Consider the following 27,512-nt stretch of genomic DNA (forward strand, 5'->3'; position numbering starts at 1 on the left):
TTACCTGGCATCATACTGGAAAAAGCAATTGTTCTTTGTCCAATGAAGTCTCTGCCAATAGGATCATGATCCCATACCAGAAATCTGACTAGGGCAATCTCTGGCATGTGCATTGTGAATACCAATGTCTCCTCCCACATGGGATTGAAGCCTGTGGAAACAGAACATGGGAGCCTGCGTCTCAGCAAAGTGGATGAGCCATACTGCACTATATATGGTGGATTTAACTTTAACCATCTTCCCATTGTACAGTACTTCACCCTTGTATGCACAGGCAATGTTTTTGGAAATGTGGACAAATTTTAGGTAAAGTGAACACAACAAAAATTGTAATAAAAATAATTCTTTTAAACCCAAGCATAAACAACTTTTACAGTTTATAAATCTGCCTTAAAGTAATTCTATCAATATTAAAAAAAAACAAATAGGAAAACAGAATCTATATTGAATTAAAAAATGTAATTAGTTATCCCATATACTTTGTTACTGTATCTTATTACAGCAAGCAAGATTTGTCTCCTTAATTACCATTAAATAAACTGGCTATCCTATTTTCTTCTTCTTAATTTAACTTTGTACCTCATGTGAATTTTATTACCCAGCTTTTTGCCCTGCTGCAGGGAACAATGTTTTTGCTAGTGTAAATATTTATTGTGATTTCTCCTCTTTGTTACAAGTAGACATTATTTAAAGGATATCTTACAGATATCCATCCATCCATCCATTTTCCAGATATTCAATTTGGAAATCTTGTTGCAATTACTAACAGGTACAATTTCACCTGAACTCAGTATCTTTGTCTCTTGCTGTAGAGAATTCCTTGCACAGCATTTCTTGACATACAAATTAGGAAATCATGCATGGTTGAATATTATGTGATTGATTTAAGGGAAAGTCACTTGAAGTGGTATACTTTTGTCCTTTTGGTAGCATAACAAGAAAATAATGTCGGGATACTCACCATTGTCGTCAACTACTCTAGTCTGCTCTTTACAGCAGTCAGCAGGTAGGCCAATAATTTCAACCTCCACAAATGGATCAATAATCTGTAAAATATAGGCAAAAAAAAACTCCATTAAAGTCAGTTGCAGTTTTCCTGCAAATAATTTTTTTTAACGTCAATTAAAACCATAAGGCTGCTAGTGTGTGCAATACTGGAAGTGTATTAACTCATCAGTCTATACATTTTCAAAATGCTTAATCTGTTATGGCAGAGATTTCCAACTCCCGGCCTGCAGGCCATTTCCGGCCCACCTCTTCCCCTCTTCCCTGTATATGACATCAACAAAATAATGCAATCTGGCCCGCAGAATGAAAACATATTTTAGCCTACTTCCTTTGTTTACTTGTTTAAGTCCAAACTAATTTCGAATTAATGTAAATCTTTCAGTTCTGTCATTTGGTGTAAATGTGCAGTTTTTAATAAAAAGAAAGCAAGTTCATTTTTTTTGTAATACATTTGCTTGGTTGTCAATAAAAAAGATGTCTCTTTCCAAACCAAAAAGGAAAGTGGATGCTGCACATAGACAATTTCAAGAAAGATTGACATGACAGTATTTTTTGTGGAATTCAGTGGAAATGCCACCTGTCTTATATGCAAAGAAAAAGCCACAGTTTTGAAGGAATATAATCTCAAACATCATAACTCGACTAAACGCGGAGAACAGTTTGATAAGCATCAGGGAGATGAGAGGGGAAAAACTAGCTACGCAGCTATACAAAGGCCTGAAATTACAGCAAAGTCTTTTTTGCAAAGCAAAGAAGGATGCTGATAGTGCAGTGGAAGCAAGTTATGTGGCGAGTTAATCACTAAGGCATAAAAGACGTTCACTGAAGGGCAGTTTCTTAAGGACTGTATGTTAAAAGTTGCTGAAATATTGTGTCCAGAAAAGATGGGCTAGTTCTAAAAATATCTCCTTGTCAACAAACACCATGGCAGAGTGAACAGGTGAGTTATCAAATGACATCTATGATCAGTTACGCGACAAAAGTGAAGTTTTTACTGCATACTCCGTGTCGCTTGATGAAATCACCAACAAAATCGATACTGCTCCACTAGTGATTTTCATTAGGGATGTTAATTCCCACTTTGATGTGACTGAAGAATCGCTAAGTTTATGCCCGATGCACAGCCGTACGGCAGGCAATGATATATATCAGCTTCTGTGTGACGCAATTGAGCATTTTGGTTTGAATATGTCATGTTTATTGTTCTGAAATGTATTAATTACATCAGGTCAAGGAGTTTACAGCATCACCAGTTCAGAGCTTTTTTAGAAGAAATTGCATTAACGTATAGTGATGCACTTTACTGTGGTGTGCTGGCTCAGCAGGGGAAATAATCTGAAGAGATTTTTTGTGTTGAGAACAGAGGTGAAAAACCTTCATGGCAGAAGGCAGAATGGGTTTTCCTGAGCTGTAAGATCCACAATAGGTCATGGACCCTGATTTCTTAGTGGATATTACACAGGAGCTCAGCATACTTAACTTGAAGCTCCAGGACCCTGATCAGCTCATCGCAGCAACTTATGAAAGTGTGGAAGCCTTCACCACAAAATTGAAATTATGGAAAACACAGCTTTCTGCCAAAAATCTCACTCATTTCCCAACATATAGATCTCTTGTGGAGGATGGCACAGCATTCAGAAGTGATAATATACATCTGCTATTGAAAACCTACTGCAGGAATTTGATCACTATTTTGCTGACTTTAGGCCACATCGCAACACCTTCTAGCTGTTTGCAGACCCCTTTTTAGCTGATGTGGAGAGTATTTCAAGTTTGTTCCAAATGGAACTTATTGACTTGCAGTGCAATAGTAAGCTACAATCTAAGTTCAGAGAGGCACAGGGAAAAGCAGGCCTTCAATGGCTGCACCAATGGCGTTGTGAAACTGCAACGCCCAATTTATTTCGGGATCCCAATCATCTACGCGGTAAGCAATACGCAGAGAACTGAAATGTGTTGGGGACCCACGCTCGCTGTTCCTGCAAGATTACACCATGTTAGCAGCAGCCAATCAGAGCCCAAGAGAATGAAAATCCCGCTCTGGTTGGTTGAGTCTCCTCTTTCAGCCAACAACGGGCCTTGTAAGAAATCATCTGGGTACTGTAATGAGAAACACTTTGTCTACCGTAGTGTACAATGTACGTATATTTAATGATTTACTGTATTGCTTAAATGTTAGATATTTTCCACAGAAAAATCCGCGATCCGGGATCAAACACCTCTAAACTTAGGACTCTTATCATGCATTTCAAAAAATTAAAATCTAAATGTATATATAATGTTACTTGTCAGACAGAAACAGAGATTATATTTGAAAATAACCACATTCGTATTTTCCCTGATTTCCCATTCCCAACAGCTGCTAAACGTGTCACTATAACAACATTAAACAGGGAAAGCGGAGATCAAATACAGCCTTGTATCCTGCCAAACTGAAAGTGGATATTCATGGCTAGCTCTACATTTTTACCTCTACAGAGGAAACAGAAAAAGAGCTCAGAAAACTGATCCCTACACTTTTTTGAAATACGATCGTGAGTCGAATCCTGTCATGGCATGGCAAAGAAGATCTTAGATAGATAGATAGATAGATACTTTATTAATCCCAAGGGGAAATTCACATAATCCAGCAGCAGTATACTGATACAAAGAAACAATATTAAATTAAATAGTAATAAAAATGAAAATAATTAAAATAAAATTAATGTTAGCATTTACTCCCCCGGGTGGAATTGAAGAGTCAGTGGAGCAGGACAGTGACAAAAGTCTGTCACTGAAGCTACTTCTCTGCCTGGAAATGACACTGTTAAGTGGATGCAGTGGATTATTCATGAAGGACAGGAGTTTGCTTAATGCCCGTCGCTCTGCCACAGATGTTAAACTGTCCAACTTTAATCCTACAATAGAGCCTGCCTTCTTAACAAGTTTGTCCAGGCGTGAGGCGTCTTTCATCTTTATGCTGCCACCCCAGCACACCACCGCGTAGAAGAGGGCACTCACCACAACCGTCTGGTAGAACATCTGCAGCATCTTACTGCAGATGTTGAAGGATGCCAACCTTCTCAGAAAGTATAGTCTGCTCTGACCTTTCTTACATAGAGCATCAGTATTGGCAGTCCAGTCCAATTTGTCATTCAGCTGCACTCCCAGATATTTAAAGGTCTGCACCCTCTGCACACAGTCACCTCTGATAATCACAGGGTCCATGAGGGGTCTGGGCCTCCTAAAATCCACCACCAGCTCCTTGGTCTTGCTGGTGTTAAGGTGTAAGTGGTTTGAGTCGTACCATTTAACAAAGTCTTTGATTAACTTTCTGTACTCCTCCTCCTGCCCACTCCTGATGCAGCCCACAATAGCAGTGTTTAATAGGCTGTTTAATCCTCTTGTAATGATACTGGTACCGTAATTATACATCATTTTCCCTTCCCTGCCACTTTTTGTTTATGCTTTAATTACAATTATATGCATACAGGTGCCGGTCATAAAATTAGAATATCATGACAAAGTTGATTTATTTCAGTAATTCCATTCAAAAAGTGAAACTTGTATATTAGATTCATTCATTACACACAGACTAATGTATTTCAAATGTTTATTTCTTTTAATTTTGAGGATTATAACTGACAACTAATGAAAATCCCAAATTCAGTATCTTGGATAATTAGAATATCAATTAAAACCAATGCAAAAAAGGAATTTTTAGAAATGTTGGCCAACTGAAAGGTATGAACATGAAAAGTATGAGCACATACAGCACTCAATATTTAGTTGGGGCTCCTTTGGCCTGGATTACTGCAGCAATGCGGCGTGGCATGGAGTCGATCAGTCTGTGGCACTGCTCAGGTGTTATAAGACCCCATGTTGCTCTGATAGTGGCCTTCAGCTCTTCTGAATTGTTGGGTCTGGCGTATTGCATCTTCCTCTTCACAATACCCCATAGATTTTCTATGGGGTTAAAGTCAGGCGAGTTTGCTGGCCAATCAAGAACAGGGATACCATGGTCCTTAAACCAGGTACTGGTAGCTTTGGCACTGTGTGCAGGTGCCAGGTCCTGTTGGAAAATGAAATCTGCATCTCCATAAAGTTTGTCAGCAGCAGGAAGCATGAAGTGCTCTAAAACTTCCTGGTAGACGGCTGTGTTGACCTTGGACCTCAGAAAACACAATGGACCAACACCAGCAGATGACATGGCACCCCAAACCATCACTGACTGTGGAAACTTTACACTGGACCTCAAGCAACGTGGATTCTGTGCCTCTCCTCTCTTCCTCCAGACTCTGGGACCTTGATTTCTAAAGGAAATGCAAAATTTACTTTCATCAGAGAACATAACTTTGGACCACTCAGCAGCAGTCCAGTCAAGACGTTTCTGACACTGTCTCTTGTTCAAGAGTGGCTTGACACAAGGAATGCAACAGCTGAAACCCATGTCTTGCATACGTCTGTGCGTGGAGGTTCTTGAAGCACTGACTCCAGCTGCAGTCCACTCTTTGTGAATCTCCCCCACAGTTTTGAATGGGTTTTGTTTCACAATCCTCTCCAGGGTGCAGTTATCCCTATTGCTTGTACACTTTTTCTACCACATCTTGTCCTTCCCTTCGCCTCTCTATTAATGTGCTTGCACACAGAGCTCTGTGAACAGCCAGCCTCTTTAGCAATGACCTTTTGTGTCTTGCCCTCCTTGTGCAAGGTGTCAATGGTCGTCTTTTGGACAACTGTCAAGTCAGCAGTCTTCCCAATGATTGTGTAGCCTACAGAACTAGACTGAGAGACCATTTAAAGGCTTTTGCAGGTGTTTTGAGTTAATTAGCTGATTAGAGTGTGGCACCAGGTGTCTTCAATATTGAACCTTTTCACAATATTCTAATTTTCCAAGATACTGAATTTGGGACTTTCATTAGTTGTCAGTTATAATCATCAAAATTAAAAGAAACAAACATTTGAAATACATCAGTCTGTGTGTAATGAATTAATCTAATATAGAAGTTTCACTTTTTGAATGGAATTACTGAAATAAATCAACTTTGTCATGATATTCTAATTTTATGACCGGCACCTGTATATGCATGTATGTATGTGTATTTTTTTTATTTTTTTAAAAAGAGACTGTTTAACATCCTACCCTTGGTTTATTGTATTAGGGCTTACTGTGCTTATCCAGGGATACTGTTTAACATCACTCCCTGTGTAAACTATCTCAAGACGTTCAAGATGTTTAAGAGTGTTACTTATAGTATTTAGACTGTATTGTCAATAGACATCTCTATCCTTATATGCCACTGCTGGGAGGTTTGTTTTGTTTTGGACGTACTCTATCTCTAGGTATGTCAGAGGACTGGGACTTTGTGAAGTGGGGTCCAGCCTCTTGTGGGCAGGCAAAATGGGGGACTAGGGGGGGAAGATAAAGTGAGGAAGCCATCTCTAATCTATCCTTTTAATCCTTAAAATTTTAAGTGCCAACGTAACAATAGCCTTCATGGCGATAAATCCTTGGGAAAATTGGAAATTAAGGTCAAAGATGTCTTATTTGAAGTTAAAACTACAAAATGACAACAAACATTCAGAAGCAATGTTTTCATGACCAAACAGTTAACTTTGTGAACTGGAATGTTAAAGGTCTGAATCACGAAGACAAAAAAAAAAATCCTCTCACCTGAAGAATCTTAACGCTAAAATAGTATTTTTAGAGGATACCCACCCATCAGTTTCGGCTGCACAGAGACTGGATTGGCCAAATATTCCATTCCAGTTTTACAAAGAAAATTAGAGAGAATTCTTATAAATAGGACAGTCTCATTTGCAGTATCAGATGTTGCATCTGATCCTGAAGGGAGATATGTGATTGTCATGTGTAATTTATTTAACTGTGAAAAGATTTTGATAAATATCTATGCACCCAATGTGTATGATAGGGACTTCATCCAAAATGTATTTGCATCCATTCCCAATGTGAACTCTCATAAAATTATAATGGCTGGGGACTTTAATTATGTTTTAAATCCAGACCTAGATAGGTCTCCTACCACAGGGGCGATGACATTTAACACTGCAAAGACAATTACTAGGTTTATAACTGATTACAACTTATCAGACCTCTGGAGACGTCTAAACCCAAACTCAAGAGCATATTCCTTCTACTCACCAGTGCATAACTGCTACTCAAAAATTGATTATTTCTTTGTAGATAACAATTTCTTGCCTACAATTAAATCTTGTAAGTACAACGCTATTGTTATCTCCAACCACGCCCCTTTGATCTTGGAGCTAAAATCATTATGCCCCACATACTCATCTCGCAGACGGTGTCTTAACCCACTTTTATTAGCTGACAAAAACTGTACAAAATGTATATCCAAACAAATCCATTTTTTTTTTAAGAGACAAATACATCCTCAGAGGTATCTGCAAGAATACCCTGAAGGCTTTCTTAAGATAACAGATTATCTCATATCTTTCCCACAGAAATAAACTGGAAACCAAGAAGGTATCAGAGCTAATCAGTGAAATTTCTAGAATAGATCAAGAACATGCCAGGTATCCAAGTGAGGCACTTCATAGAAAAAGACAGGCTCTGCATTCAGAACTCAACCTCTTAACAACTAAAGAAACTGTACAACTAATTTTTAAACCAAGATATCACTACTATTAACATGGAGAGAAAGCTAATAAGATTTTAGCTCAACAAATCCACAAGCAAAGATCTTGGCCTAACATATTCACAAGCAGGAAGTTCGCAATGCAATCCTAGCAATCACCAACACAGACAGAGACAAAAATCATTGACCATAAAATATAATGCACACATCTAGAGACTACTACAAGTCTACTTCTACTGAGTTTAAAGAAGACAAGACACAATCCAGTACATTTCTGGATGCATTACTGATACCACAAATAAATACTCTCAGTGCAGAGGAATTGGATAAACCTCTGGCACTATCAGAATTACTAGATGCTATAAACTCACTTCAGAGTGGGAAAGCAGCAGACCCTGATTGTTACCCTGCTGAATTTTATAAAAAAAATTCTCAACTAAGCTAGCTCCTCTTTTATTAGCAACATTTACAGAATCTGGAGACAATAAAATTATACTTCAAAGTTTTCACAAAGCATTAATTACCATCTTCCCTAAACAAAATAAGGACCTATTACAATGTGTATCATACAGACCAATTTCACTTCTGAACAATGATGTTAAGATACTCTTCAATGTCCTAGCATATGGGTGGGGGCTGATTTGTTTAGAGTTTCTCTCTTTTCTCGCTGGTTTCACTTTGTCGACAGAGTCACTTTCTTTGAGCTTTATGCTGTAGCCTCGCACTTCCAGACCATTCTTTGAGGTTCATGTTGTAGCCTCACACTCCTGGGCCATTACAGACAGACACACACACTTCCATGCATAGACATTTATATATAAGATATATATATATATATATACATATAGATATACAAGTTATATATACAGTATATTGTCACACATGCGTGACTAGGAGGGAGCTCAAGAGACCATGTGAAGGTAATTCCATGCCAGGCCATGGGGTGGCAGGGTACAGTAAACCTAATCCTGTTATCTCTGCAGACCAAACACAGGAAATCCGGTCCGAATCCACATTGGTGATATCACTTCCAGCGCTAACAACAATGTTACTTCCGGTTCTGGTGCCAAGATGATGTCACTTCCAGTGTGGACCCTTTAAAGCCAGCATCTTTCCTGCTTAACGGCAGTTCAGTTCAGGACTCTATTCAGAGCACATGAGCGCCAATTCCAAACCCATCTGCAGCCCGGGACAATATATGGGTAGCTGCCCCAAACCTTTTTGTGTGTGTCAAGGCTGTCCATTTTACTATATATACACATATATGTGTATATACGGTATATATATATATGTGTATATACGGTATATATATATATGTGTGTATATATATATATATGTGTATATATGTGTATATATATATGTGTATATATGTGTATATATATATATATATATATATATATATATATATATATATATATATATATATATATATATATATATATGATTCCAAAGAGAGAAACTTATCTTGAATTATGGTACAAAGTCATTAAACACATGTGTTTCCAATAGTTGGAATAAGTTATTTTCCAATTGTGGCGTTTAAAGTTACCGAAAACTATACAGAAATGATATTAAAAGGCGATATCCCTCCCATAGTGATACGGCGGTAAAAAAAACATAAGAGAAAATAACTTAGGTTTCTTTACTGACAATTTACACGGCATTACAGACAGGACGCCATAATAGCAAGACAATACCAAGGTGGGAGCTTGATCTATACAGTCTGCCATTTTTCGTCGCTGCACTGGAAGCCTTTAAGGATGGATGGCGATATCACCAATCCGTCTATCAGCTTCGAAGTATTTAGCTGCTGTCTAAGCCTTTATATACAGTAATCCCTCGCTATATCGCGCTTTGACTTTCGCGGTTTCACTCTATCGCGGATTTTAAATGTAAGCACATCTAAATATATATCACAGATTTTTCGCTGGTTCGTGGATTTCTGCAGACAGTGGGTCTTTTAATTTATGCTACACGCTTCCTCAGTTTGTTTGCCCTGTTGATTTCATACAAGGGACGCTATTGGCGGATGGCTTAGAAGCTACCCAATCAGAGCATATTAACTAAAACTCCTCAATGCTATAAGATATGCATTCCACGCGGAGCTTGATTGTTTGCTTGTCTCTGCCTCTCTCTCACCCTCTCTGACATTCTCTGCGCCTGACGGAGGGGCTGCGAGCAGAGGTGCTGTTTGCTTAAAAGATACTGACGCTCCTCTAAAAAAATGCCGTTTTATTGCGGTGCTCGGCATATTTAAAAGCACAAAAGCACATGTATTGATTTTTGATTTTTGCTTTAATCTCGCTCTCTCTCTCTGACGTTCTCTGCGCCTGACGGAGGAGATGTGAGCAGAGGGGCTGTTTGCACAGAGGCTGTTTGCTTAGAAGATCCTGACGCTCCTCTAAAAATGCCGCGGCAAACTTAAAAGCACAAGTATTGATTTTTTGATTGTTTGCTTTTCTTTGCGAGCTCTCTCTCTCTCTCTCCCTCTGAAATTCTCTGCTCCTGAAGAGAAGAAGATCTATTTGCATTCTTTTAATTGTGAGAAAGAACTGTCATCTCTGTCTTGTCATGGAGGACAGTTTAAACTTTTGACTAAAGGGTGTTATTTCATGTCTAGAGGGCTCTAATAATGTTAACAGTGTGGGAGAGTTTATAAGGGCTTAAAATATATAAAAATAACTACACAAACATATGGTTTCTACTTCGCGGATTTTCGTCTATCGTGGGGGGTTCTGGAACGCAACCCCTGCGATCGAGGAGGGATTACTGTACTGTCTTCTCCACATGCAGGCCCTTACTTAGGTTCCAAGCAAGGAAAGGAGAAGATTCGATTTCATCTCTAACATACAGAAATTGTACAATGCCTATTTTCGTAGTTGAACCTTCTCTCTTCAAATGCTTGCCTAGTAGTTCTAAATGCTGAAATCCTCTGTGTGCTAACTTTGCCCTGGCCTATACATGTGAGTGGATTCCTAAAATAATTTTTGTACAGAGCACAGTGACATTAAACTTATATTCTTATTACATGTCTCACTGACCTCATTTAAAAGATTCAGCATATTGGGACTCGAAAGATTCCAAATATTGTTTTTACAGAAGTTCTGAAAAAAAAAGTGAAACTAATGAAACAGCAACAATTCAAATTAAAAAAAATGTTAAAAGTGTGTATCTGGAAAACCAAACACGGGGGTTGGCGAGCGAAGCCCAGTATATATATATATATATATATATATATATACTGTATATATATATATATACACTGTGTGTATATATATATATATATATATATATACTGTATATATATATATATATATATACTGTATATATATATATATATATATATATATATATATATATATATATCGGTCAGGAGGACACAACCGCCATGGAGAAGGAGAGGACCACGGGAGAGGAGGAGAGACATTCCAACCCGTTGGGACCCTTGGCCACCGCCACGGGGCGCTTTAAGCCTTCTAGATCCCGGGAGAACTTTATTTTCGCCACACTTGACAAGATGGCGGAGGAACCTGCCAGGGATGCCCAGGAAGTGCTGCCGGAAGTTCGTTTCCAGCCACCTGGAATGCATCCGGGCGGGAATAAAAGGGCCCACCTCCTAACAGTCGGGGAGCTAGAGTCAGGAGTGGGAGCAGGACGAAGCTCCCCTGGAGGAGACAGGCGGCCAAGGACTGAGAGAAAGAAGGAATTGTGGTGATTATTGCTGTGAGCATTGTGTGTCGTGTTGGGACTGTGTTTATTTAATGTTAAATAAACGTGTGAACTTTATAAAGATGTGGTCACCGACTGGTGGTGTCCGGGCAAGTCTCACAAAATATATATATATATATGCACGCACACAGTTATATGAAAAAGTTTGGGAATATCTCTTAATTCTTTGGATTTTTGTTCATCATTGGCTGAGCTTTCAAAGTTGCAACTTCCTTTTAATATATGACATGCCTTATGGAAACAGTAGTATTTCAGCAGTGACATTAAGTTTATTGGATTAACAGAAAATATGCAACATGCATTATAACAAAATTAGACAGGTGCATAAATTTGGGCACCCCAACAAAGATATTGCATCAATACTTATACTGTATTTGCAAAAGGAGGCTGAACTAAAAGCCTCTAAACACCTCCTATAGCCTTTGATGAGTGTCTGGACTCTAGATGGAGGCATTTTTGACCTCTCGAGTTCAGTTAAATTTGAGCATGTACAGCCTGCTTCAAACAATCCTATACATTTTCGATGATATTTAAGTCAGGGGACTGTGACGGCCATTCCAGAACATTGTACTTCTCCCTCTGCATGAATGCCTTTGTAGATTTCTAACTGTGTTTTGAGTCATTGTCTTGTTGGACTATCCAACACCTGCGTAACTTCAACTTTGTGACTGATGCTTGAACATTATTCTGAAGAATTTGTTGATATTGGGTTGAATTCATCCGACCCTCAACTTTAACAAGGGCCCCAGTCCCTGAACTAGCCACACAGCATGATGGAACTTCCACTAAATTTGATAGTAGGTAGCAGATGTTTCTCCATCCCGATCTAAACACTAGAGTGGAGAGTCGCATGCATACTGTAGAGTCTATAGCTGCAGGTGGAAGCTGCCGTCGCTGTACTTTGTATATAAGAGCCAGATCGAATGTTATTTACCTTTATTTATTTATTTACTTACTTCCTACAGCATAAAGTCACAAGTAGACTGCAGAGCTTCCCATGTACATATACAAAGTACAGTGACGGCAAAAGTGCATTCTTTCTCCAATGCAGAACCGTCGCCATGATCCGAGTTCACCTCTGTTATAGTGCGTCTTTATGTGAAAACAGCAGTGTCAAATGCGGGGAGGTGGGTGGGATTGCGAATGCGACAGAGAATAAAAAAAACAAAGCTAATCTTTACAAGTATCATACATTTACACCGGCTGTTACATGCACGTTTTTACTCTAAGATAGTAAGAATAAGAGCAGCTCACTTCTCAAAACGGACACGTCCGGTCTCGAACCCATGAAGTTTTGATTATCAATCAACAGTTGATACCGTTGCGCCACCAAAGCGGTCGTAGCAAATGCTTGTCGATGTCGCACCCTAAACTGGGTTGTTTTTCTGCAGTTATATTCTTGAATAGAGGCACATTTGTTCTTTTATATTTGTACCTTTTGTGAAAGTGCTTATTTGATATTTGGACTTCAGGTTTCACACATTATACACTTCATGTCTACATTTTGTCAATTATTACTAAAACATGAAAAATTTTTCTGTTTTAACGATGTGTTTGCATATAATGTTGTAGACACGGAACACACATGAAATGCATGTGTTCCAAATAACGATATAGTATTTATAAAAGGTGTCATTTTGCTTGACTTCTCACTCTATATAACTGACACGCAGGTAAACAGACTTGAGCTGAGAAAACTGTGTGGCGGTGGGGGGATGTGATAGTAGGCTGCTTGCTGCTTATCAACACATTTACAGGACAAAAGACGCTAATGGAGAGGTGAGAAGCGATTTAAGGTGGGACGGATCTACGAGTTTTTTCGTAGGCTGGTAATTCTAGTGTTAAACCTCCGAGATAGCTTTTTGTAGCCTTCTCCTAAACCATGGTACTTAATCTTTGTTTTCACATCTTTTGAGAGTTGCTTTAAGGATCCCATGCTGTCACTCTTCAGAGGAGAGCCAAAGGGGAAGCACAACATGATTGGACACACCTGTCTAAGGTCTAAAGTTCGATGCTTAATGAGCTAATCCAACCAATTTGGTGTTTCAAGTAATCAGTATTGAGCAGTCACATGCATTCAAATCAGCACAATTACAAGGGTACCCAAGTTTTTGCACAGCCAGTTTTTCACATTTGATTTAATTTCATACAACTAAATACTGCTTCACTAAAAATCTTTGTCCGAGAAAACACCCCAATACTCAGATGTTCCTAGGAAATGAAAGACATACCACTGTTATCTTTTTTGTTGAAAGTAGAGTAAATTATTATGCAGGCTGAGAGGGGTTCCCAAACTTTTTCAAATTACTTTATATAAAAATAAATATATACAGGGTGGTCCAGATCTAATTATGCAATTATGAAAAGGAGAACACATCACACCCGCTGTTCGACTGACAACCGTCTCCCGCCATTTTGGAATGCAGGGAAGGTGCTGCCATCTATCAGCAACAAAAATTGTTTTTTGTGAATTTTCTAGGTAGTAAACTTAATAAGTTATAGCGTAATGAAAATTGCTAAATTACAATAAATAAATAAATATATACATTATATATATATATATATATATATATATATATATATATATATATATATACACACACATATACATACACACATATTTATCCATCCATCCATTTTCTAACCCGCTGAATCCGAATACAAGGTCACGGGGGTCTGCTGGAGCCAATCCCAGCCAACACAGGGCACAAGGCAAGAACCAATCCTGGGCAGGGTGCCAACTCACCGCAGGACACACACAAACACCAAGCACACACTAGGGCCAATTTAGAATCGCCAATCCACCTAACCTGCATGTTTTTAGACTGTGGGAGGAAACCGGAGAGCCCGGAGGAAACCCTCGCAGACACGGGGAGAACATGCAAACTCCACGCAGGGAGGACCCTGGAAGCGAACCCGGGTCTCCTAACTGCGAGGCAGCAGCACTACCACTGCGCCACCGTGCCGCCCACACATATTTCTGCGGACAATGGGTCTTTTAATTTATGGTACATGCTTCCTCAGTTTGTTTGCCCAGTTGATTTCATACAAGGGACGTTATTGACGGATGGCTTAGAAGCTACCCAATCAGAGCATGTATTACATATTAACTAAAACTCCTCAATGATATAAGATATGCTTCCCGCGCGATGCTTCATTGTTTGCTTTTCTCTGTCTCTCACCCTCTTTGACATTCTCTGTGCCTGATGGAGGGGATGTGAGCAGAGGGGCTGTTTGCACAGAGGCTGTTTGCCTAGAGGATACGGACGCTCCTCTACAAAATGCCGCTTTATCGCGGTGCTTCGGCATACTTAAAAGCACGTATTGATTTTTTGATTGCTTGCTTTTATCTCGCTCTCTCTCTCTGACATGCTCTGCTCCTGATGGCGCTCCTTTGAAGAGAAGATATGTTTTACAAAATATAAAGTAAAATACATAATACAAATTAACCTGCACTTTACCTTTAAAAAGAATCATGGCTGGTGTGAGTTTCTAAACTCATGTGGGATTCCACCCAATGGGACGACACACGGAAGAGTGTCCCAAAGCAATCGCAGTCTCCCAGCGCTGTAGCAGTTCGCCGTATAAGCGCATCCAAAAAGATCGCAGACATGCTATAAGCGGCTGTCGTCAATGGGTCATACAAGGAACATTATAAAGATCCCACTACAATAAATAACAGCGCTGTAGCTGTTTCAAGCTGAATAAAGCTGGTGTTAAAGAACTGAGACTCAGCTTCGTGTTTTGTAGAGCAAGATGAGGATTCGCACTTCACAGCACACACACACACAGTCACAATGCTGTAGTAAACAGTATACACTCGTACAGATGTTGACTATATGAGTGAGGCACACAGACTCAGACGGAGAATAGGAGACGATTGCCAAAGAGAGAGACGGGCGAGCGAGATAAGCAGAGAGAGAGAGAGAGAGAGAGACGGGCGAGGGAGATAAGGAGAGAGAGAGAGACGGGCGAGCAGGCAAGAGAGAGAGAGAGACGCGCTGGGCGAGCGAGCGAGATAAGGAGAGAGAGAGAAGAACCATCAGCTCAGTTGTGATCACATGACGCTCAGCAGACAAAGTGTATCCATACTACTCGTATTGCAAGACATCGCTCGTTTATCAAGTCAAAATTTATTAAAAATTTTTGCTCGTCTTGCAAAACACTCATAAACCGAGGTTCCACTGTACACACACATATATATATCTGGAATGCAACCCCCGCGATCGAGGAGGGATTACTAATTTATATATATATATATATATACACACACACACACACACACACATATATACAGTATATACACACATGTACATATATACAGGTAGTCCCCAGGTTACTGACATCTGACCTATGACATACGAACGGGGCAGCAGCTGTGACACATGTGCCTCAGTAACTGCCGCTCCTTCATCTTCAGCCTGGGGACGCTGCAAGTGGTGGCTGGACGGAGGCTGGAGGGGGGCAATTTTGCTGCTCGCGCAGTGTAGTGTCCCTTGGGCAGCTCCCGGCAGCAAGTGGCTTCACTGCCCGCCAACTACACACGGCTGCCCATTCATTCTAAGTGGGCGGCTCGTAATGCTGCAAGCGGTGACCTGCCTGTGGCAGAACAGAGGCCATTGAGGGAGAACGGGGTGGCGGGGGGTAGCATTGTAGTCTGCCTCGGATGGCTGTGTGTTGAAAAGGAGTGGTGGTGCGGCGAACACTGCAGGCAGCATACTGTAGTGAAGATGACTGTGAGGTCAGCTGGTGATGAACTGCCCCTCGCTGCCCCCATTCATTCTCAATAGCAAGCCCGCTTGTACTGTTACGCACATAGCAGGAAGTTGTCTCTTATCAGTACAGGGTGGTCCAGATCTAATTATGCAGATCCAGATCGTCTGGATGTCTGATTTATTCAGGGACGATTCCAGTTCGGCGCGAAGACGATTCTTCAGGTCGTCAGTTCACACACTTCTCAATGGTCTGGGATTTTTCGGGTGATTTTCTATGTAATAAACTGAATAACCTATAGCTTAATGAAAATTGCATGATCAGATCTGGACCACCCTATACATCAGACGTGTTGACGTCTGGTGCCTTCCTGCTGTGATGACGTGTACAGTGCTGTGCAGAAGAACTCATCTTAACCTTTTGTCTTCACCCTTCAAGAATGTCTCTGAAACACTAATCTGATGCAAGTGCTGGTGATATAGTAAAGAAGAGAAAAGCCATCCCCATTGAAAATAAAGTAGTAATAATAAAAACGTCAGAAAAAGGTGAAACTCCATCATTCATTGGCAGAGCACATGGTTACAGTCAGTCAACAATAGCATTTATTAAAATAATGTACCTGTGCCGACTTACATACAAATTCAACTTAAGTACAAATCTACAGTCCCTATCTCGTACGTAACCCGGGGACTGTCTATGTGTGTGTGTGTGTATATATATATTACATATATATACATACACATATACAGTACATCCAGAAAGTATTCACAGCGCATCACTTTTTCCACATTTTGTTATGTTACAGCCTTATTCCAAAATGGTTTAAATTCATTTTTTTCCCTCAGAATTCAACACACAGCACCCCATAATGACAACGTGAAAAAAGTTTACTTGAGGTTTTTGCAAATTTATTAAAAATAACAAAAAATTGAGAAAGCACATTTACATAAGTATTCACAGCCTTTGCCAAGAAGCTCAAAATTGAGTTCAGGTGCATCCTGTTTCCCCTGATCATCCTTGAGATGTTTTTGCAGCTTAATTGGAGTCCACCTGTGGTAAATTCAGTTGATTGGACATGATTTGGAAATGTACACATCTGTCTATATAAGGTCCCACAGTTGACAGTTCATGTCAGAGAGCAAATCAAGCATGAAGTCAAAGGAATTGTCTGTAGACCTCCAAGACAGGATTGTCTCGAGGCACAAATCTGGGGAAGGTTACAGAAAAATTTCTGCTGCTTTGAAGTTCCCAATAAGCACAGTGGCCTCCATCATCCGTAAGTGGAAGAAGTTTAAAACCACCAGGACTCTTCCTAGAGCTGGCCGGCCATCTAAACTGAGCAATCAGGGGAGAAGGGCCTTAGTCAGGGAGGTGACCAAGAACCCAATGGTCACTCTGTCAGATCACCAGAGGTCCTCTGTGGAGAGAGGAGAACCTTCCAGAAGGACAACCATCTCTGCAGCAATCCACCAATCAGGCCTTTACAGTAGAGTGGCCAGACGGAAGCCACTCCTTAGTAAAAGGCACATGGCAGCCCACCAGGAGTTTGCAAAAAGGCACCTAAAGGACTCTCAGACCATGAGAAACAAAATTCTCTAGCCTGATGAGACAAAGATTGAACTCTTTGGTGTGAATGCCAGGTGTCACGTTTGGAGGAAATCAAGCACCGTTTATCACTAGGCCAATACAATCCCTACAGTGAAGCGTGGTGGTGGCAGCATCATGCTGTAGGGATGTTTTTCAGCAGCAGGAACTGGGAGAGTAGTTAGGATAAAGGGAAAGATGACTGCAACAATGTACAGAGACATCCTGGATGAAAACCTGCTCCAGAGCGCTCTTGACCTCAGACTGGGGCGACGGTTTATCTTTCAGCAGGACAACAACCCTAAGCACTCAGCCAAGATATCAAAGGAGTGGCTTCAGGACAACTCTGTGAATGTCCTTCAGTGGCCCAGCCAGAGCCCAGACTTGAATCCGACTGAACATCTCTAGAGAGATTTTAAAATGGCTGTGCACCGACGCTTCCCATCCAACCTGATGGACCTTGAGAGGTGCTGCAAAGAAGAATGGGCGAAACTGGCCAAGGATAGGTGTGCCAAGTTTGTGGCATCATATTCAAAAAGACTTGAGGCTGTAATTGATACCAACGATGCATCGACAAAGTATTGAGCAAAGGTTGTGAATACTTATGTACATGTGATTTCTCAGTTTTTTTATTTTTAATAAATTTGCAAAAACATCAAGTAAACTTTTTTCACATTGTCATTATGGGGTGTTGTGTGTAGAATTCTGAGGAAAAAAATTAATTTAATCCATTTTGGAATAAGGCTGTAACAACAAAATGTGGAAAAAGTGATGCGCTATGAATACATTCCGGATGCACTGTACATATCTATACTAATAAAAGGCAAAGCCCTCACCGACTCACTCACTCATCACTAATTCTCCAACTTCCCGTGTAGGTAGTAGGCTGAAATTTGGCAGGCTCATTCCTTAAAGGTCACTTACAAAAGCTGGGCAGATTTCATTTCGAAATTCTATGCGTAATGGTCATAACTGGAACCTATTTTTCTCCATATACTGTAATGGACTTTAGCCCGATGGCCGTGGGGGGTGGAGCTGCGTGTCACATCATCACGCCTCCCACGTAATCACGTGAACTGACTGTGAACGCAGTATGTAGAAAAGAAGAAAGAGCTCCCAAAGAGCGCTGAAGAAAAACGCATACAAGCTTATTCATAAGTGCAGCTACTGCGGAAACAAAGCATGCTGTAAACCGTAAGTTTAAATTAAGTTTATGGACACGCTCCCGCTGCCGTTTGCCATGCCTTCTTTGAATACTTTATTTGCGAGATACAAATTTAATGAGAAGACATGAGGTATAAACAAGACTTTGGATCACTTTGTAACGGAGTTAAAATCGCTGTAGCGAGAAACTTTTAAGTGCCGGGTCTTAGCTAACATTAAATAAAGCCGTGGACATCGCAACATCACACAAGAGAGCAGCTCACGTGAACTGACTAAACGCAGTACGAATGATCACTTCCATGCATCAAACCTGTTCAAAAAACGCATTACACAATTGACAAGGTAGGAAAAGAATATGCTCCGAGCTGCCACCAAATACTCACAGAAAAATCCACAAGTTAATACACACGCTGTCTCTAGAGTTTCTCCACACTCAATGTATTCCTCGCATCCCCGTTTTACCCTCTGATTTCCCATTTCAATACAGATGACTCCAATTTCCAGTAAGGCTCTGCTGCGAGATGACAAGTAATAACTCTCAGGGACAGACCCTACAAAAGTTTGCCATTGATTTCAGGCAAGATTGCTTTTCTCCTGGACAACTATACGTTGCATTCTCAAGAGTGAGCTCGCGCAGCTTCGTCATATTACAACCAGAGTGCTGAACTGACAACGTGCTATATAAAGAGAACTATAACAATCGTAATAAACGAACAATAAAACAGCGGAGAACCTGTGGATTAAATAAAAAGGCAGCTTTCTTGGCAAAGCAAGGAAAAAGGATGCCCTTATATGTCATTCGTTTATAAAACAGCAGAGAAGCTGTGTAAAGGCTGCTTCACAAAAGACCAGCGGAGCGCCTTATATGAGAAGGCAGTCAGCTAAAGAAGGGAATCAATAAATAACTATTTTCGTAATAAACGAACAAAAAATAGCATACAAGCCGTGGATTAAATAAAGGAAATGGGTACCTGAACAGTAAAGTAAGTCTCGAATAGCTACACAATAACTATAACAATCGTAATAAACGAACAATAAAACAGTACAGAACCGAGAAGCAAGGAGAAACAATGGCCTTATATGGCGTTCGTTTATAAAGCAGCGGAGAAGCTGTGTGAAGGCAGCTACACAAAAAAACAGCAGAGCGCCACACTCTGAATGTATTCCTTGCATCACTGTTATACCCTCTGATCTCCCATTTCAATTCAAATGCCTCAAATTTCCAGTAAGGCTCTCTGCTTCACGATGATAATTAATAAGTCTCAGGGGCAGACCCTACAAAAGGTTGCCAGTTATTTGAGGCAAAATTGCTTTTCTTCTGGACAACTATACATTGCATTCTCAAAAGTAATCTCAGTGCACAGCTTGGTCATATTACAACCGGAGTGCTGAACTGACAACGTGGTATACAAAGAGATCCTTAACAGATAGTTATTGGTATATTTTCCCTCAGTTTAAAAAGGTTTTCTTTTCTTCTTAATAAAAATTTAAAAGCAGCTCTTCCTCGCTGTGAAGTGCGGGGATTTTGCTATATACAGTATATATATATATGTGTATGTATGTGTATATATACTGTATATATATGTAGATATGTATATATATATATGTATATATATATATATATATAGATATAGATATACAGGTATATATGTGTGTATATATATGTATATTTATTTGTATGCATGTGTATATGTATATATATAGATGTGTATGTGTAGATATGTGTATATGTAGATATGTTTATGTGTATATATGTTTATATGTGTGTGTGTATATATATATATATATATATATATTTTTTCAAGGCATTCATAGTCCGATTCACAATCTGATAGTATGGGTGGTGACCTACCAGGTAACGCTTGTGGTTGGTTAGCAAGTATATATATATATATATATATATACACACATTATATATATATATATCTCACACATGTGCACGTAGGAGGCAGTCAAAGGTCTTAAATGAGGGTTAAGATGTCAACTTGGGGGTTGATGTAGCGTACTAAACTCTTTCTCCATCTTCTCCATCTTCAGAACCCCAGATGAAGCTCAACCAAGCACAGAGCTGCCAACGCTCATGAGTCCAGAACCCATCCAGCCACAGATAGCAGTAGAGTGGAAGATGAAGGGACAGAAGCCTCAAATCTTATGGCCTAAATCCTGGCAAAAAAGGAGTGGGAAACCACAGACACAGACCTCGTCCATCTTCTAGAGGGGCTGAAAGGGTGCGTGGAACGAAAGCTGGACAAGATCGGGGAGATCATTTACAGCTATGGAGCAGACAGATTTGGGGTGAAAAGCACAAATCTTAGGACACAGAAGGATCCATCCGTCAACCTAAAGTCCAGGAGACAACAAGAGATTGAACGACTGGTGAAAGAAAGAAGGAAACTGAGAAAACAATGGAAAAAGGCCACAGAATTGGAAAGGAAAGGACTTGAGGCACTACAGGGCAGCGAATTAGGCAGCGAATTGCAACACTGCGAAGAGCAGAATGCTTAAGAAAGAAACATAAGAAGAAAGAACGAACGAGGACTTGCTTCTATAGAGACCCCCATAAGTTTGTCAAAGATCTCTTCGTAAAGGAGAAAACTGGGACCCGAAAAGCACCCATAAGGGAACAGGAGCACCTGAGGAAGACCTACTCCGATAACAAGAGGCATGTGCCAGCCAGTATTCCAGATGACATGCCGCCAATTCAACCACCCGAGCACCATTTGGAAATAAGGCCCCCTACATGGAGCGAAGTTGAGAGGACAGTAAACAGGGCAAGAGCAGCCTCAGCCACTGGGCCCAATGGCATCCCATATAGGCTCTATAAGAATGCGCCAGGCGTTTTGAAGTACTTCTGGAAGCTAATGAAGGTGGCATGGGAGAAAGGAGTCATACCAAAGGCATGGCGATGGGCAGGACTTATCCTGATTCCCAAAGAGAAGAATTCTCCAACCATCGATCAGTTCCACTAGATCAGCCTCCTGAATGTGGAAGGAAAGATTTTCTTCAGTGTTGTGGCCCAGAGACTCTCAGCGTTTTTGCAGAACAACAATTTTGTGGACACCTCAGTGCAGAAGGCAGGGATAAGAGGATTTTCAGGATGCCTGGAACACCAAAATGTCATCTGGCACCAGATACAGATAGCCAAGAAGGAGAAGAAAGATTTGCACGTGGTTTTCCTAGATCTTGCCAATGCTTTTGGGTCAGTGCCGTATGAGATCTTGTGGACGGCGTTCAAGTTCTTCCAAGTCCCAGAGGGAATCACAAGGCTGGTCAAAGCCTACTTCCAGGACCTGCAATTCTGTGTGACAACACAGACTAGAACAACGGCCTGGCAGCACCTCGAGAAAGGCATAATGGCGGGCTGTACCATCTCTCCACTGGCGTTTACCATGGCGATGAAGCTCATTATTCGAGCCTCCCGATGGGTGGTTGGACGGGAACGGTCGAAGGCTGGTTTGCATTTTCCCCCCAGTCAGGGCATACATGGATGATATGACAACAATAACAACAACAACAACAACAAACGCATGCACCAAACGTCTGTTGAATAAACTTCAGGAAAACATCAAGTGGGCACGAATGGAATTTAAACCCAGCAAATCCCGCAGTATCTCCATAGTCAAAGGCCAGCTTACCAATGAGAGGTTCCAGATTTACAACGAACCAATACCAACAGTTTTGGAGAAGACTATCAAAAGCCTTGGCCGTTGGCATAGTGCAGAGCTGAAAGACTCGAAGCAGGAGGAACAACTCAGGCAGGATACAATCAACGGCCTAAATAAGATCAATAACACTGCCCTTCCAGGGAAGCTGAAGTTGTGGTGCTTTCAGTTTGGGCTACTGCCCCGGCTCATGTGGCCAATTTCTATCTATGAGGTCACATTATCCCAGGCCAACCGGCTGGAGAGACTAGTGAATGCACAAGTGAGGAAGTGGCTTGGACTGCCGAGGTGCCTCACCAGCATTGGCCTGTATGGTAACAGAGCCCTCTCTCTGCCAATCTCAAGCCTGGTAGAGGAGTACAAATGCGCAAAATCAAGGCTGGAAATGACTCTCACAGAATTCTGGGACTCAGTTGTCAGAGGTGCTGCTCCAACCCAAGCAACAGGGAGGAAATGGAAGCCGTCGGCAGTAGTTGTGGAGGCAAAGGCTGCCCTCAGACACCGGGACGTAGTGGGGCATGTCCAACATGGTAGAGGGGGCTTTGGATTTGAAGCAGTAACACCCACATGGCAAAAGGCTACTCCAATGGAGTGGCGGCAAATGGTGGTGGAGGAGGTCCGCCGCCAGGAGGAAGCAGCCAGGTGTGCCAAGGCGGTCTCCCAAGCCCAACAAGGCCTTTTGGATGAAGTGGGATGGTGTGGAGAGGAGGAAAATTACTTGGAGCGAGATGTGGAGCATGGAGGCTAATAGACTAAGTTTCATCATCAGAGCCACATACGACGTTTTGCCCTTCCCAACCAACCTACATCTTTGGCATGGAAAGGATCCAGCATGTCCCCTGTGTACTATCCCAGCAACCATCAAACACATACTGGTGGGTTGCAAGACCAGCTTAACTCAAGAAAGATACACCTGGCGCCACAACCAAGTGCTGAGATGCTTGGCTGCCGAAATTGAGAACAAGAGAGTAACCATTAACGCCATGCCTCTAGAAGCACAAAGTATCATCCGACGGAGAACAACTTTCATGCGGGAAGGGGAGAAACAGTGGACCAAGCCTTTACTTCCAGATAATGGTCCATTGAACCCAGCCCAGGACTGGGAGTTGCGAGTGGACCTCAACCAGAGGCTCACCTTCCCACCCGAAATTGCGACAACTAACCTGCGTCCAGATCTTGTGCTCTGGTCCAAGTCCTGTCGGCGTGTCTTCATCGTCGAGATGACAGTCCCATGGGAGGATGCTATCGATGAGGCATTCGAACGGAAGAGGCTGTGATATGCCAGTTTAGCAGCTGAAGCAGAGGGGCGGGGCTGGAATGTCAAAGTGTGGCCAGTGGAGGTGGGATGCAGAGGGTTTGTAGCCAGTTCCACCATGAGGCTATTGAAGGAAGTAGGGACCAGAGGGCAGGCTCAATGGAAGGCAATCAAAGAGCTTGCCACTGTAGTGGAACGGAGCAGTCACTGGCTGGGGCTGAAACGTAGGGACTTAAAATGGGCTGCCAATTGATCAAGTGGTGTCACCATGCTACACACACCTGGGTCTGATCAACCTGGGTGTGATAAACGGCTGAAACACCCAATGAAGTCGGGGCACACAACTGAAGATGAGTCGCATTGGTTTCACCACTCAATCTGTGGCAAATTTCACTCCACTCAAGATGACCTCTCCTTTCAACTGTTGTGCTGAAAAATTAGGGATTTTAACAACTAGTCCTAGTAAGAATCCTACAGATCATCAGAAGGTAAACCCAGCTAAACCGCTATCAACTTCCACATTCCTGTCCAAACCATGCCCTCCTACTGACCTCACTTCTGGAACTTCCCTCACGGATCCATCTCTTCCGGCACACCACCTATAAAAAGCCATGCACCTCTCCTCCCCATTCAGTTCTATTTAGAGTCGGTCTTTTCTGACTACTTGCCGATTTATTTTGCTCTGTTACGATATACGAGGTGGTTCCCCATACACTTTTCTCTGCAGAGCATACTTAGTTTTTGGACAGTACACTAGATGATTACACTATGCATGCATGTACTGAGCCAGAGAAAATGGGAAAACTACATAGCCATTACTAATTTACTAAAACATCTTTGCACTTCCAGATCATGACCTACAACCCCCAAAAATATTGTATATACGTTTACTTCAAATGGCCACTGTGAACCCCAGATTTTGAACATAAACAATTAACTGTACTTTGTAATGATTCACCTTGAAAACGTAACAAAATAAATATAATTTTTAAACAGTAAAACTATTTGCATTTAAAAATATTTTAAAAAACTACAATGTCTACATAATTTACTCAATTACAGAAATGAAAGTTAATGTAATGTGTTACTTTCCACTCTCTGTACTCTGCAAAAGTTTTAGACCATGCAACAAAATCATATTTAAAGCTAGTTCTCTATACAGCAAGAATTTGTTTTCTTGTGATTACATTATAACACATTAGAATAAATAAAAATTAACCTTGAAAATTCCAAAATAATGTATTATATTTTTTAAAGCAAATGTACCCTATATTAAAATACAAAGCTAAAGAAATTAGTTTTCATTTGTACAACTTTGTTCAACAGTCTTATGATAATTTCTTCTAAACTTCTTGTAGGATTTGCTGAAATTCCTTTAATTTTTGTTGTTTTCTATTATTTTCCCTGTCCAAGTGATCCCACACAGCTTCAGCTATGTTGGGATCTGGTCTCTGATGTGGCTTGTCTCCTGCTGTTAGTGTTTCATTTACAGACCTCCACACCAAGTAGATATTCATTGTGTTTGCAGTATATTTAGGATTGTCGTGTGTTCATAAGAATTACATACATACACATTGAAATCACCTCAGTTTTAATTGTTTGGCGCCTCCTGACTGAATGGTACGAGAAAACCCTGACATATGATATACCGGTCATCTCTTCTTGATGTCTAGTTATGGAAGATGTTCAGCTTTTTGGTGTTACCCCCTATGTTTTGCCCTCTAGACCTAAAAACAGGTTTCCAGGCCACAGTTGTAAATAAGAAAAATGTTCTTAATCTGTTTTGCCTGGTTAAATAAAGGTAAATAAAAATAAAAAATAAAAAAAAAACATGTATAGGCCATTTTTGGATCATATTTTATGTAGGAAATTTAACCCTTACAATCAAGAGTAAACCAAAAGGTGTCTCAACAAAAATGACCAAAAGGATTTGAAGTTGGACACGCCATGTAAACCAATCTGACGGGTTCACCACCTAATGGGATAAAAGGTGTCAAAGTTACTCTTTTTCACCAAATGTAAAACAAAACTGGGATCAGTAACACATGCATCTGGAGTGTCATTTTATACTGTTTAGAAGTTGCTGATTCGAAATAAGATAATATTTTTGATATCTCATTTATTATTGGTGGGCCTAGCCCTCTACAAGCCATTCCCAGAAGGTTAAAAATGAGAAATTTCAAACATAAGCATTGGAAATATCGTTTTAGACTATTTCATGGTCACAGACTATGAATATAATGTTGTTTTGTACCCTTTACTAGGGATTTTGCCTTCTACATATAATTATCATAAGGTGAAAAAATGACAAATTTATATGACAATAGAGAAAATTTAAACTTTAAACATTTAAACTGAAGCACATATTTTTAAATTTCCAATGTCTAATACAACTGTTCTTGTTGATTATGTATTTGTACCTCATGAAATAAATCTTTACATTTTTTATAAACACCTTTAATTAGGATAGCAACAGTTTTTAGATAGATGGATTGTACTAGATATGTAATTAAGATTGCCTTTCAGGACTTTATATAGTATGAGATAGATTTTGTAGTTTTTTCCTTCTCCCTTTGATGTTAATGTGAACATTGTTGCACAGCACTGATCAGGATTTGTTTCCAAGGATTTGCAAGCATTCTATAGTATGCACATGGAATAATTATTATTTTGGAAAAAGAAAATGGACACATTTAGCGTACGGGTTTACCTAGTGTCAAAAACATGTGGGATTCACAGTAAAACAGCCAAACATTTATTACTAATTTTCCGAAAACTGAGAAAGATGAAATATGAGAACATGTGGAAAATACAGTTTAATTAACAACTATTTAATAAACATTTTCTTTCTGGCAAACTGGTATTTTGATAACAATGTTTAATCGATGCAATTCAAAGAGTTATTGTGTACTGTTAGAATTTTAGAATTACAATTGTTGTAGTTATGAGATCACCTTTACAATACTTGCAATATGATGAGCACAATGTATTGTAAGTGTGTGCTTATTCTGCAGATTTCCTGCACTGTACATACATGGTGCTGTTTTTTCTTTCTTTTTGAGAAGGGCAGAACTTGACTTTTTTTTGTTTATTGTCATTACATTTACCACTACATCTCTTTGGGTATGGAGACACCACTGGGGGAAAAAAAAATAACCAAATGCCATTGCGCAGTCAGGCTCAGGCAGCTGTATGTAGCTGTAACTTTGTCCAAGCTGTCAACCCCTCCTTTAGCTGCACTGTAGTCCAAGATTTGTGGCCGCATGTCCACTCCTGCCCTCAGACATGCATCTTTGTAAACTGTCCAATTTTTCTTAGGACAATAGGAAACAATGGTTGGATTTTGTGATGTATGTATTTGTATGTTTAACCCCACCAGGTGGTGATTTAGGGGAGGGGGAAATACCATCTCTAAACCAAGAGATATACAATACACTCTAGTCAGCCTTTCCTCTGCTAATCAAAAACAATTCACACTTCCTTCCACATGAATCAGACTAACACATACTACCCTCAACAATCCTCATTAACCCAGGTAGATATTTTTGTTTGGGTCTGAGCACCTGTCTCCATACATTAAACTATCTGGGTCAAAATGACCCACAACATCACTGTTGTATAAAACTTTGTGCAGAGTTTCCCCAGTATTAGGGTAACCACAGTCTGCATGTAAGATTATGACCCTAAATGACTGTAGCGGTAGGGTGTTGTACTGTGTTAGCCATTATGGATGCAATGAGAAGTCAAGCATAATGACACCTTTTATTGGCTAACTGAACAGATTACAATATGCAAGCTTTT

General features: G+C 40.4%; 1 protein-coding gene across 9 annotated transcripts in view; it reads right to left on the reverse strand.

The window, feature by feature from the left end:
* The window catches only part of plch2a (phospholipase C, eta 2a), a 537,474-nt gene that overhangs the window by 32,245 nt on the left and 477,717 nt on the right, over nucleotides 1-27,512 (reverse strand). For all 9 annotated transcript variants that reach the window (XM_039756057.1, XM_039756056.1, XM_039756058.1 and 6 more), the window contains 2 exons: nucleotides 962-1,046; nucleotides 5-151 (listed from right to left, as the gene is read on the reverse strand). In XM_039756057.1, coding sequence (XP_039611991.1) covers nucleotides 5-151; nucleotides 962-1,046 — 232 coding nt within the window. The remainder of the gene's footprint in view (nucleotides 1-4; nucleotides 152-961; nucleotides 1,047-27,512) is intronic.

The sequence above is a fragment of the Polypterus senegalus genome, chromosome 6, assembly GCF_016835505.1.
Source record: "Polypterus senegalus isolate Bchr_013 chromosome 6, ASM1683550v1, whole genome shotgun sequence".
Lineage (NCBI taxonomy): Eukaryota > Metazoa > Chordata > Cladistia > Polypteriformes > Polypteridae > Polypterus > Polypterus senegalus.